The sequence below is a fragment of the Chiloscyllium plagiosum genome, unplaced genomic scaffold (assembly GCF_037043375.1).
Source record: "Chiloscyllium plagiosum isolate Xiang-an unplaced genomic scaffold, Cpla_swu_hap1 HiC_scaffold_17, whole genome shotgun sequence".
Lineage (NCBI taxonomy): Eukaryota > Metazoa > Chordata > Chondrichthyes > Orectolobiformes > Hemiscylliidae > Chiloscyllium > Chiloscyllium plagiosum.
In genome coordinates, this window is record NW_028270155.1 from 66,575,818 (window position 1) to 66,589,980 (window position 14,163).

Sequence of the window (14,163 nt, forward strand, 5' to 3'; positions counted from 1 at the left end):
ATGCAAAACTTGCGCCCATATCTCCCCCCTTACTTCCCTCCAAGGCCCCAAGGGATACTTCCATATCCGCCACAAATTCACCTGCACCTCTACACACATCATTTACTGCATCCGCTGCACCCGATGTGGCCTCCTCTATATTGGGGAGACAGGCCGCCTACTTGCGGAATATTTCAGAGTACACCTCTGGGACACCCAGACCAACCAACCCAACCACCCCTTGGCTCAACACTTCAACTCCCCCTCCCACTCCACCAAGGACATGCAGGTCCTTGGACTCCTCCATCGCCAGACCATAGCAACATGACGGCTGGAGGAAGAGCGCCTCATCTTCCGCCTAAGAACCCTCCAACCACAAGGGATGAACTCAGATTTCTCCAGTTTCCTCATTTCCCCTCCCCCCACGTGTCTCAGTCCCAACCCTCACCTGCAATCTTCTTCCTGACCTCTCTGTCTCCACCCCCTCTCCGGCCTATCACCCTCACCTTCACCTCCTTCCACCTATCGCATTTCCCAACACTCCTCCCCCAAGTCTCTCCTCCCTACCTTTTATCTTAGCCTGCTTGGCAGACTTTCCTCATTCCTGAAGAAGGGCTCATGCCCGAAACGTCGATTCTCCTGCTCCTTGGATGCTGCCTGACCTGCTGCGCTTTTCCAGCAACACACTTTCAGCTCTGATCTCCAGCATCTGCAGTCCTCACTTTCTCCTATACCACAAATCTAGCAGCCTTCAAACCAGTTACCCAATTAGTTTCAACAGAGACATGCGATAACTCGCACAATGAGGTGAACACACCAATAGGCTTTTGTCAAATTATCTTTCCAGCTCCTTTACCCAATGACAACAGTTTCTGCTTCACTACAATTCAATGGACACCATAGGTGTGTATAAGGTAGTTAAACTGCCAGAGGGTATAACATGACCATCGCCAAACATATACACTTTTAAAAAGATCTTTTAATAATCAGTACTGAGAAATTATTGAGGCTTTACCCACCTACGCGCAGACAGACTGACTTATGAAATCTCCAGTGTTACTAATGGCCCAGTTCAGATTAGACAACACCCAACAAGCAACTTACTCACTAACTTCCCTGGCCTAGATGACTTAATATAACACAAAAATAGGCAACTTGGTCAAAGCCATAAAAAGTGAAATCGACTGTTACCTCACCCTCAGACTGAATAATAAAAGGGATTGACGCAAGTGCATGCATATACCACAAATTAGCTTATCTTTTTACATTACATTACATTACAGTGTGGAAACAGGCCCTTCAGCCCAACAAGTCCACACCGACCCGCCGAAGCGCAACCCACCCATACCCCTACATTTACCCTTTACCTAGCACTACGGGCAATTTAGCATGACCAATTCACCTGACCTGCACATCTTTGGACTGTGGGAGGAAACCGGAGCGCCCGGAGGAAACCCACGCAGACACGGGGAGAATGTGCAAACTTCACACAGTCAGTCGCCTGAGGCGGGAATTGAACCCGGGTCTCCGGCGCTGTGAGGCAGCAGTGCTAACCACTGTGCCACCGTGCCGCCCACTAAACTCAAACATACAAAACTCAAGGTCAGCAAATGCTCCAAAATACAAACAGAATTACCAAAATGCTGATATGCTGAAGCGTATACAACACTACAGTGACAGAGCAAAAGCAAGCAAAATAAATTAAGAGCGAATGACATTCTCCAGATCTTCACCCAGGATTGATTTGGGGTGGAGAGGAATGGGTTAAATCGAATGGGGTGAGAGACTGAATTCTTTGGGGTGGAGTGGCCTGAGTCGGTTTGGATTGTTCTTGGAGAAGTGGATCGGATTGGATGGGGCTAGCAGTATCGTAGATGTGTGTTGGATGTGGAATGGGTTTTGGTTCTGGTTCTGGAGCGGGGTGCGGTTTGCTGGTCTGGAGTGGAGTGGGAGAGAGGTTAAATAATTTGTAGTCATTCAAGCATCAACCTTATCAAGAACTGAATTCTTGGGTGGGGGGGGGGGGGGAGAGGAGAGACTTGACAAGAGGAGATGTGGAGAGGGTGTTTCCCATTGTGTGGGAGAGTCAGACAAGGAAGGACGCCATTGCAGAGTGAGGGGTCACCCACTGAAGACAGACGGGGAGGGATTTAATCTGTCTCAGAGGGGGTGAGTGAATCAGCAGAATTCTTTACTGCAGGGGCTGTCAGGGCTAAGGCATTGAATATATTCAGGGCTGAGACACAACAAGAGAGGGAGAATTAGGTTTAGAATTAGGAACAAGAGGCAATCTTATTGGGGTGGCACGGTGGCTCAGTGGTTCGCACTGCTGCCTCACAGCACCAGGAACCTAAGGTTCAATTCTAGCCTCGGGCAACTGTGCAGAGTCTGCACATTCTCCCCTCCGTATCTGTGGGTTTCCTCCACAATCCAAAGGTGTGCAGGCTAGGGAGAATTGGCCATGCTTAACTGCCCATAGTGCTCTGGGATGTGTGGGTTAGGTGCATTAGTCAGGGATAAATTTAGGATAAGGATGTTATAACAGCCCACAAACCAACAGCCACCCTCAGACAACAACTCACCTGAACGAAGGACCCGATACCCATTATAGGGCAAGCCAAACAAAGAACAGCCAGGGAATTCCTAGAAGCATGGCACTCATCTACAAACTCCATCAACAAACACATCGACCTGGACCCAATATACTGGCCACTGCAGCGGACAGCTGAAACTGACAACCGGAAGCGGCAGGGACAGGCCACTATAAATGCCGGAGGAAACACCACAGAAGCGCTTCACAGGAGGCTCCCAAGCACTGAGGATGTCACCTAGACAGGGGACGAAACGTTTGCAACAAAAATTCCAGCTCAGCGAACAGAACCACAACAACGAGCACCCGAGCTACAAATCTTCTCCCAAACTTAGGATAAGGATAATAGCATAGGGGAATGGGTCTGGGTGGGATACTCTTCGGAGGGTCAGTGTGGACTTGTTCAGCCAAATGACCTGTTTTCACACTGTAGGGATTCTAAGAGGATAGAGGAACAAATAGAAAGTCATGCCAGTAAAGTCACAGAATAATATGTTGACAGAAAAGATCCAAAATACCAAATGGATGCTCAACAAGAATAATCAAAGTATATACCAGGCAGATCAGGATGTGTTTGAGAAATACAACATTTTAAATTGCTGGACAGAGTAAATGTGTGCATCTAAGTAAATGAAACAACTCAGGAGGATTGCACAAATGAGTTCCAAATTTCCATGTAGCTTGCCAGACAAGTTCAATAACATCAGCAAAATACTTAAGAAAGAGAAACTGTGTTCAGTTTCCATCTCTTCAAAGGTACCACTCATCTTGTCCACATTCATTGCCATAAGTCATTAACGGCTCTTAAATGATATAATTAAATGTCACATCAGTCTACAAAATAGAATCGGGCATGAGCACTCTTATGTTTTAATATCAGCTAGCTGATCAGGTCTTTCACATGGTGCAAAACTGATCAAGATGGCATACATTAATAGAGTCAAGTGGAAGGAATCGTGAGTGTTAGCACAATTGGTATAAAACCAATAAATGCACTCTGATATTCCCCTTGATGAGGCAACTTAATGATATTACTTATATACAGCTCTGGATTTGGTTTGCTTACTGAGCTGGAAGGTTCATTTTCAGATGTTTCATTACCATACTAGGTAACATCTTCAGTGAGCCTCGGAATGAAGCACCGGTAGTGTAGCTCGCTTTCTATTGAAATGTTTGAGTACTCTTGGGTTGTTGATGTCATTTCCTCTGGTGACATCATTTCATATGGTGATGTCATTTACTCGTGAGAGTGGGTCATGTCGTTTTGTGGCTAGTTGATGTTCATGAACCCTGGTGGCTAGTTTTTTGCCTGTTTATCCAATGTAGTGTTTGTTACAGTTCTTGCAAGGTATTTTGTAAATGACCAAAAAAAAATCCCATTTATCACCCCCTGAAAAAAAGAACAGGAAATGATATCACCAACCCAAGAATACTCAAACACAAATAGAAAGCGGGCCATGCCACCAGTGCTTCATCCAGAGGCTCACTAAAGATGTTACCATAAGGGTGACAAAACGTCTGCAAATGAACCTTCCAGCTCAGCGAGCAAACCTACATCCCGAACCTCAACCTGAACTATAAATCTTCTCAAAATTCACTAACTTATATATTGTAACCTGCAGCAGGGAACACCTCAGGGTATAATTCTTATCAGCAAATTTACAAAAATAGTAGAATATTTCAGATAAAGATGTGCAAAGTCAACTTGTAACTTGAAGAAGAAATGCAAGAATCTCATCAACTGTATGGCTATCGCTTTCTAAAGTCAGATCCAAGACTCAACACCTTCACTTGTATAGGTCACCTGTAATAAATCCAAAAATATCAAACTACTCAAAGTGTTTTTTAAGACAAATTCCTCAATAGCTCTCTTGAATAGCTGCATAACTGGTCATGGCACTGATTTGTTCATCCAAAATGAATCAGCCTCTTTTAAATTAAAATAAGCAAAATAGGCTCAAAATGAAAACGTCTGATGGAAATAAATGATATTCCAAAAGGGAAAAGATTTAAAGAATCTAGATTTGGGTGTCAGCCAAAATAATTACCATGCATTAGCAGTTGTTGGATTCTTAAAGAAAACGGAATAGACGTGTGCGTGCGGGCATGAGAGGGGAGAAAGGGGAGAGAGAGAGATAGATGGATGGATGAAAGGAAGGATAGAAGGAAAAATATTTAATATTAAAAAAGCAGCTAATCATAGTGAATTGTCATACCTTAAAAAGCCACAGGGCTTCTCTCTCATTACAGAGAGGGAGAGAGAACAGGTGATGGTTTAAACTGAGTGTCATCACGTCTCAACCAAGGGGAGAGGTTAAGGAGAGTCCTCCATGACAACCTCAGGAATATCATCCTAACATGAAGTGCAACTTTGTAATCATGATAACTATACAGAGAAACCACCTGCACGCCAACATTCCAAATAAAACCAACTAGATTTTAAACTTGAAAGAAGGACCTCGATGAATTCATCACTCTTCCAATTATGCTGCCTGAACAGATCTTCAGTATTTGACCCAAAGAGTTAAGAGTCTCAACTCGGCAAGAGCATTTCATGGCTGCCCAAACACTCGGGCAAAAATATCATTTTAAAATTGATCCCTCAGATGTTAGGCAGGTGGAATTTCAAATCAGACCCATTGTTCAAACACTTTCTGCCACACAACACAGTTGACCTTAAAAAGTAAGGCCAAGACATTTTCTCCTGTGCTGGAGTAAAAGTTACATTATGGGTCAAAATGTTCAAGCATCCTCATACACAACTGATCTGTTGAAGGACTCAGTGCTCCAGAATCACAACTGTCATACTATACGATTTGTGCAGGAAACCTCCACCACCCCCAACCACTTTAGAATTGTTAATCTGTCTCTACCTATTCAACTTTTTGCTCCTCCCCCCTCATCCATACCAGCATAAATACCATCCTTACAACACTTCGCCAGCGTCCAGAGTTTTTTGTTTTAGTTTAGATTTATGCTTCTTCCTTTCTGCCATCTTTCAGCCAACCACAAACAAATAACAATGCAATGCTTATCAACACGGAAGCAGCAACCAGACATTCAAATTGTGTCAATCATCCAGCTAGAATCAAGCACTTCCAAAATAAATGTTACACATCTTCCACCAGAAGAAAAAAAAATCAAAAGCAAAAAAGACTTTATTGCTGAAGACAAATTAAACTATCAATTACATTTAACGGCCCCTTCACCCCATTTGCCAGAATAGTGAAAAATATACTTTAATCTAAGTGCCGATCAAGATACAATAATTACTTAAATGAAGAAATATTATATTGACCAATGTTCCTTAAAATCAGATTGAATGGTGGAGCAGGAACATGCACCAACATCCATCTGGTTCAGCTAAGTACTCAACCACAAAGGTATTGCTCAGGCATTCAGCACCGCACTATTATAATTTCCATCAATCTCAGTGGTTGTCAGTCGTATAAATTTTAAAAGCACACATTATGCCAGATTAATCATGCAGTGGTATTTCTTTCATGAAATGCCCCAATTAGTGCCAGTGTAAATGATCTACATATTGTTTACAAACACTGGTGGTACAGTGGGTGGGCGGCACGGACGCACAGTGGTTAGCACTGCTGCCTCACAGCTCCAGAGACCCGGGTTCAATTCCCACCTCAGGCGACTAACTGTGTGGAGTTTGCACATTCCCCCCGTGTCTGCGTGGGTTTCCTCCGGGTGCTCCAGTTTCCTCCCACAGTCCAAAATGTGCAGGTTAGGTGAATTGGCCACACTAAATTGCACGTAGTGTTAGGTGCAGGGGTAAATGTAGGGGAATGAGTCTCGTGGGTGCGCTTCGGCGAGTCAGTGTGGACCTGTTGGGCAGAAGGGCCTGTTTCCACACTGTAAGTAATCTAATCTAATCTAAACTAAATTTAGCACTGCATGACTATAGAGTTTGCTGGAGTCAAAGTTTCTAGGAGCATAACTAGCAGGGGAAAAAAAAAGGCAAATATTGGCAATCATACATTTAGCACATCAGAAAGCATCTGTGGAAAGACATTTCATAAAACTGCTTTCAAAAAACATGCTCAAAGTTTTGATTGTTATTTTTATAGCTGCTACCTGCAAATCAGGAATAAAGCTCTGAAAAAATATGAATTGCGATCATTTTTGCTGTTATGCAGAAGAAATACCCATAAATTGCTGTTCATGTGTAAACAGTTAATATGCACATCAATGCAGCTGGTGTAATAGAAGTGTTGTTAGAATCCCCAAAAGATAGCACATAATAGAAGGTGAGACAATCATCCCAGAGCTCCAATCTGGAAAAACCAGCATCCACTGAAACAAAAACTCAGAAAATACCAGCTCCGAGAAAAACAAATTTAGGAATACTTCAGGAACAAAGTTTGATGAATCCAGCCAACTTTAACATCTTGCAACAATCCGACCAAATACTTTTTAAAGTTATGCACTAGCAGAAGACATTAATGGACTTTACATGATCAATGAAAGCCTGTACCTTGTTCTCCTGGTCTCCACCAAAAGAAAAGATAAATTCTGGGTTTCCTGAAGAATGCATTCATCTATGAATTGGAAGGAAGGAAATCTCAGTCCTGCTCATTGCACTCCTGGGCATCTTGCCTGCATGTACAGAGTGTCAATATAGAGCTCAGTTAAGGTGCTTGCTGTCCCTTACTCAATTGTGAGTAATCTACCACTGTTCATGTAAACACTCACACAAAAAAAACACTTTATTAAGATACTAACAGCAACAGTGAAAGCAGGTAAGAAATAGCAAAAGGTCAAAATCTACAAAAAGGAAGAATTCTCAAAAGTGAGAAAGTATCAAAAAAAAGGCTAGCTGATCATGACTGAACATTTAGTTATTAAATAAGAAAATGAAACAGCAAAAAAAAGTATGTGATAGCAAGTAGGTCAAAAGAATAGTTGCATTTAAGAGGACAAAACAACAAAGCACAACAATACAAAAAACTAGAAATAGACAGTTGAAGTTGAATTGTATTTCTAATGTTACAACCATGAAGAGAATAGCAATGTGTTGCCATGTCCTCTGAAGAAATTATGACCTCAAACTAATATCCTCATGACATCACCCCACATTTCATAGTATCAATATTAACTTGTTTGTGTCTGATTTATTTTTGGAATGTCTCCGTGACTTTTCTATAATGGTTTGTCACTCATGCCTTCTCAATTTGAAACAGTGACCTTCCACTTCAATACAAAATAAAAACAGTACACAGTACAAGTTTGTGCTTATACAAAGACTTGAAGTTGTAAGTATATCACTAAATTGGATTCAAAGTTAATTGCAAATCCACATTCCATCTCTGGGTGAGAGGTCACAATAACAGGCCCTGAATTCCTGTGATTGCTATCACTAAACCACCTAAAGTGGTGTAATGACTATTTAAGACATTTGGGCCAATGCCACAACACCAACAAGAAAATTAAAAACATTTCAATGCAGTTGCAAGCAATCTTTGCACTGCAGCATCAAAATTCCTTTCTCTTGCACACTGTCTTTGCAGAATTCAACTAGTGAGGTGCAGATCCAATTATTCAAGATCAATTGAATCGAATGCACATGCTGGTCTTCATTTATGGTGCAAAACTACTGTAAAAATAAAGGACAATCTGGACTAACTGTTTAATCCATTTAACAGAAATAAGTAGGCAACACTCCATCCAAAAGCCAAATGCATCTAATGCCCAAATCAACAACACTATCTGTAAAGGTCTAGAATTTGTACTGAGGAAAAGAATGACAACTGACAGCTGCACTGTATAAACTTCATTTTAAAAACAGTAAAACCAGAAGTTATCAATGTATTGGTCTTTGAAATGACTACATTTCTCAAATGATTCTAACTAGACTCAGGTGACAAATTACAGTTCTGATAACATGAGGAACCATCTTTTAGCAGGGCTGATTTAGGAGGTACAGACAGACTTGAGCTTAATAACATGCAGATGAATGCAAACTCTGGATTCCACTTTGTCCAACCTACTCTTGCTGATCAGTTTTCCATCCATCTAACCTAAGAATATTCAAAGCTCAACAACTGAGTAAATAACCTACAACAGTCTAACAGTTGCACATTCAGTATCAAAACCCAGAATGGTGGTGCCAGAACCAGCAACTAGAGATTACATGTGGGATACAGAAGAAAAGGAATTCCACACCACAATACACTTGACAACTATACATAAAATAGTGCAATGTAAAGTTGAATTCCAGAGTGCAGTTGTGTCAAGAATAAGAAACATTTTCTTTTTAGTATAATTGGATGTTGCTGGATAGCTAGCATTTATTGCCAACCCCTAATAGCCCTTGTGAAAGTGATGATAAGCTGCCTTCTTGACACACTGCAATCCACATGCTATAGGTTGACCCACAATACCCTGAGAAAATTCCATGATTTTGAACCAGCGACAGTGAAGGAACAGCTATATAGTTCCAAGTCAGGTTGGTTAGTGGTTTGGAGTGATACTTGCAGCTGGTGTTCCCACATATCTGCTGCCCTTGTCCTTCTGGATGGAAGTGGTCATGGATTTAGAAGGTGCTGTCGAAGGATCTTTTGTTAATTTCTGCACTACATATTGTGAATGACACTGCACTACATTTTCCAAGCACTTGACTCCCTATTAGTGCTTGTGATGTGAATCGCAAAGATCAATAAAAAGGCTAAAACAAAATATTACAGATGCTGGAAATCTGAATATAAAACAAAACAAGTTCAGGTGAGGGGGCATCAATGCGAAATTTGATACTGTCTGACCTCATCAAAAAGACTCTTGCTGTTGTGGTTCCAGCTTTCGTACCAAGGCTTTAAACAACGTGGTTGGTGCCTGAGAAAGGAACGGGGGCTCAAAGCTTGTGGTTTCAAATATACCTGTTGGACAATAACCTGGTGTTGTTTGATTTTTAACTAAGCAATATAGAGTGAGAAAAAATAAATATAAGTGCATTGTCAGGATCAGGAGCATTATACTTGCCCCAATATAGCTATGCATAAGCATACACTAATTGTGACTTTCTGACTGATTCATTGTTATTAGCACTTCAGCAGAACAGTGAAGCCCTAAAGTGACAAGACCAATTTTAAAATGTACACAATATTCAGCACTGGGCAAGCAGGTCACTGATTTCCAACATGTGTAAAATTTACATGAATGCTGCAAGATGTACTGCAAATATTGGAGCTACCACCAAGTATAGCTCATTAGAAGAGACTAGCTAATGGCAGCTTATAACCAATGCAGGTTTTGCTAAACACAGCTCACTATATGGACATGTTACCCATAAACAAATCAGAATAAGAAGCTCTGCATAGATTTGCCTGCAGTTCAGAATATTGCAAAATCGATCACTCAAAGTCCATCAAAAACCTTCCTTTTTGCCTCAGTGAAACGAGATTTATCCAACCTGGTTTAACATTTTCTTTCCTGGCAGACCTTTCATCACAAGATATCATGATGTTAGATTTCAATGCCTGGAGACAACAAATTATTGACAAAGCCTCTGAGATAGATTAATTTGGATTAGTCCAAAATGACTTCTCCAGCTCGTCAATTGTAACAGCAAATATCACCTACATGGCACTGGCATTATTCTTATTGTCTTAATAAAGGTTCTGCTCAGCTGCTGTTTAACATTTAATGAAACAAGGTATAATAACCCATTAGACTATGTTTTAACAAATACTGCACAAGGATTTGAAGTCTCAATACTGTGAGAAGTACTTGAATCTCCTTCATCTTAATACCATCACAGGTAGATCATATTGAAAAATTAGGAGTTGCAACATCAAGAGGAATTCTGAGAGATCAGAATTAAATCAACAGTAGTAACACCAACTTGCCCACATGCAACAGTCAAAGAACAAACGTGTAGACCCATGGTCTCTATCAAACCCTCTGAATATATCACTGGTACTCCGTGGCATAGAGTGTCATCCTGGAGATTTATCTCAATTAACTGGAGGAATGTCAAGCTTTAAATGCCTGTGTGTAAAATTACTTTTAAAATAATTTATCTCAAAAAACTCTAACCTCCACAGAGATCCAGGTGCCACATTATACTGGTAAGATATTTCCAACAGGGAGACATGAACTGTGGATGAATTCAATTTGGCTGGAAACTCCGGCAAGGAGTCCAAATTTAGTCCATAAAAAAAAGGAGCCATCCAAAAACTTTGACCTGATCATTTGACTGGCAAGAGTGGTCTGAAACTAGTACTCTCCACATAATGCTTCACAATACAGACAAAAGAACTTGCCCAATAAAAAATGCTTGGAAATCAGAACTCCTTTGTCGGGCACCTACCCACTTTGGAGCTAATCAGCAAATAAAACTATTCCCTTGGCTTTCTCAGAGCAACCTGCCAGTCATCAAAACCCATTGTGGTTTTCGGTGCTAAGTCAGGAACAGTCCCTGTCAACCGGGCCGTTTCCTGTCTGGAAACTCAGGGACGAAGAGTAACGCCTCCTGCCTCCAATCCCCAAACCCAGGTGCGATACTCGGGAAAAGCCCAGTGACCAGCCCCCGAAGCTGCACGACACCGCCGCTCACCTCCCGCACGTCCTGCAGACACTCCAGCACCGCGAAGTTGTTCTGCCAGGTGTGTTTGGGGCACAGACGGACCACGTCTTCGTGACATAGCGGCTCCTCCGAAAGTCGCCAGACGTTCTTCCGCGGGGCCTGGAATTGGGCCTGGGCCTGGGCCTGGCCCTGCGGACGGGCCTGAAACTGAGCTTGGGGCAGACCCTGGACTTCGGCCTGGCCCGCGGGGGCGCCATCCTGCGGCTGGTTGTGCATAGCCAACGCGTCCCGACTGCGGCCGCGATCCGCTCCTACCTGCGCCCCACAGTGACACGGGAGCAGGAGAGTGAGGGCCGCCGCCGCCGCCAGCAGACAATGCGAGGCCCGCATCCATCTCCAGTCCCAAGCTGCCCCTGCCAACACCAGACTCCCACGTCCACACGCCGCCATCTTGTAGCGGCAGCCGCAGCCACTCTGCCTTTTTATAACCTGTGGCGCGGTGACGTAGTGACGCCGAGACGTCCCTCACGGCAAACACGCACGTCATACGTTGTAGGTCTTTCCCCGCCCCCTTTGCTCTTGATACAGCCAACAGCAACATTGTTGTAGCCGTGGCAGTAAGTGACACACTGTCTTCCTGCTGGAACGGTGACATCGATTTTTACAGTACAGAAGGAGGTCATCCTAGTTCTCGACTCTCCCACCCAGGTTAAACCTCCACAGAAAATGTTGGAAAAGCTCAGCAGGTCGGTGGAGACAGAAACAGACTTCAAGTTGCATGTGCAGCGTGAATCACCTACAGGGAAAAACCCACTCTCTGCATCTTATTTATCCAGCCCTGTTCAAATTATATGTATTTCAAACATATCCCATCTCGCCCTTCTATACGCCAGTGAATACAGGCCCAGTCAAACCAATTTCTCCTCATAGGGGAGGCCGACTGTGCTCAATGTCATTCAAGTGAATCTCTGTTGTGTCCCCTCTATGGCACATATATCCTTTCTTAGGTAGGAAGAACAAAACCAAGACAGAGTATTCTTGATGTGGAGTCACTAACATCTGATTAGTGATAGTCAACGTGGTTTTGTGTGTGGGAAATCATGTCTCGCTAAGTGATTGAAGTGACAAAGAAGCTTGATGAAGGCAGAGCAGTGAATGTTGTCTATATAGACTTCAGAAAGGCATTTGACAAGGTTTCGCATGTTATAGTGAAGTTAGATCATATAGGATCTAGGAAGAGCTAGCTATTTGGATTCAAAATTGGTTTGAAGGTCAGAGACAGAGAGTTGTTTTTCAGACTAGAGGCTTGTAACCAGTGGTATGCCACAAGGATTGGTGCTGGGTCCACTTTTTTAATGATTTATATAAATTGTTTGGATGTGAATGTAAAGGAATGGTCATAAGGTTTGCAAATGACTCCAAAATTGGTGGTGTAGTGGACAGTGAAGAAGGTTATTTCAGAGTACAATGGGACCTTGATCAGATGGGCCGATGGGTGGCAGATGGAGTTTAGTTTAGATAAATGTGCGGTGTTGCATTTTGGTCAGGCAAATTAGAACAGGACTTATACACTTAATGATGAGATCTTGGAATGCAGGTTCATAGTTCCTTGAGTCACAGGTAGACAGAGAAGTGAAGGAGGCATTTGGTACGTTTGCCTTTATTGGTCAGTGCGTTGAGTAAAGGAGTTGAGATGCCATGTTGTGGCTGTACAGGACATTGGTTAGGCCACTTTTGGAATACTGTGTTCAATTCTGGTCTCTCAGCTAGAGGAAAGATGTTGTTAAACTTGAGAGGATGCAGAAAAGATTTACAAGGATGTTGCTAGGGTTGGAGGGTTTGAGCTACAGGGAGAGGCTGGGGCTGTTTTCCCTGGAGCATCAGAGGCTGAGGGGTGACCTTATAGAGAATTATAAAATCATGTGGGGCATGGATAGGGTGAACCGTCAAAGTCTTTTTCCCAGGACAGCTGATTCTAAAACAAGAGGCCATAGGTTTAGGATGAGAGGAGAAAGATATAAAACCTAAGAGGCAATATTTTCATGCAAAGAGTAGTGCATTTATGGAACAAGCTGCCAGAGGAAGTGGTGGAGGCTGGTACAATTACAGCATTTAAAAGGCATCTGGATGGGTCCATGAATAGGAAGGTTCAGGCGGATATGGGCCAAATACTGGCAAATGGGTCTACATTAATTTCAGATATCTGGTCAGTATGGATGAATTGGACCAAAGGGTCTGTTTCCACATTGTACAACTCTCATGATTCTACTGAATCCAAATCCTATTGCAATTAAGGCCAAAATATAACATTTATCTTCTTAATTGTTTGCTGCATCTCACTGTCTAAATTCATTTTGATTATTATTCAGACACACGGAATCTGTTGTACATGTAAACTTCCCAATGTTGAAATAATACTCTTTGTCCCTTGTTTTTCACACGTTGTCATGTTGTATGCATCTGCCAAGTGTTTTAGCCACTCAACCTGTCTAAGTTGCCTTAAATCCTTCTTGCATCTTCCTCACAAATTACAATCCTGCCTAGATTTGTGTCATCAACAAAGTTGGAAATGTTGCATGGGAGAGTCTAGCACTAGAAGACATAGTCTCAGATTAATGAGGTGCCAATTTAAGGCTGAGATGAAGAGAATTTCTTTGCTCAGAGAGTTGAGAGTCTTTGGAACTTTTTGCCACAAAGAGTTGTGGGGCAGAGCCCTTGAGAATATTTAAGGCTGAGCTAGATAGATGCTTGATCAGCAGTGGAATCAGGTTTTATAGAGAAAGGACAGACCAGTGGAGATGAAAAATATTGGAATGGACATGATCTGATTGAATGGTACAGGAAACTAAAGGGGCCAAATGGCCCACATCTGTACCTAATACTTATAATTTAATCGTTCACTTACCCAGACTACTTTTATACATCATGAACAGCTGGGGCCACAGCACTAAACCTTGCAGTACTCACTTTGTTTTCTGTCTTGTCCATCAATTCTTGATCCACATCAATATTTTAACCCCTATTCTACGTGTTTTAACTTTGCCTGCTCACCTCT

At 42.4% G+C, this 14,163-nt stretch overlaps 1 protein-coding gene across 3 annotated transcripts in view; it reads right to left on the reverse strand.

Moving 5' to 3' along the window:
• Positions 1–11,558, reverse strand: part of LOC122558539 (Golgi apparatus protein 1-like) — a 143,427-nt gene extending 131,869 nt beyond the window's left edge. For all 3 annotated transcript variants that reach the window (XM_087996028.1, XM_043707238.2, XM_043707237.2), the window contains exon 1: positions 11,139–11,558. In XM_087996028.1, the coding sequence (XP_087852154.1) occupies positions 11,139–11,558 (420 nt within the window). The remainder of the gene's footprint in view (positions 1–11,138) is intronic.
• Positions 11,559–14,163: the final 2,605 nt, after the last annotated feature.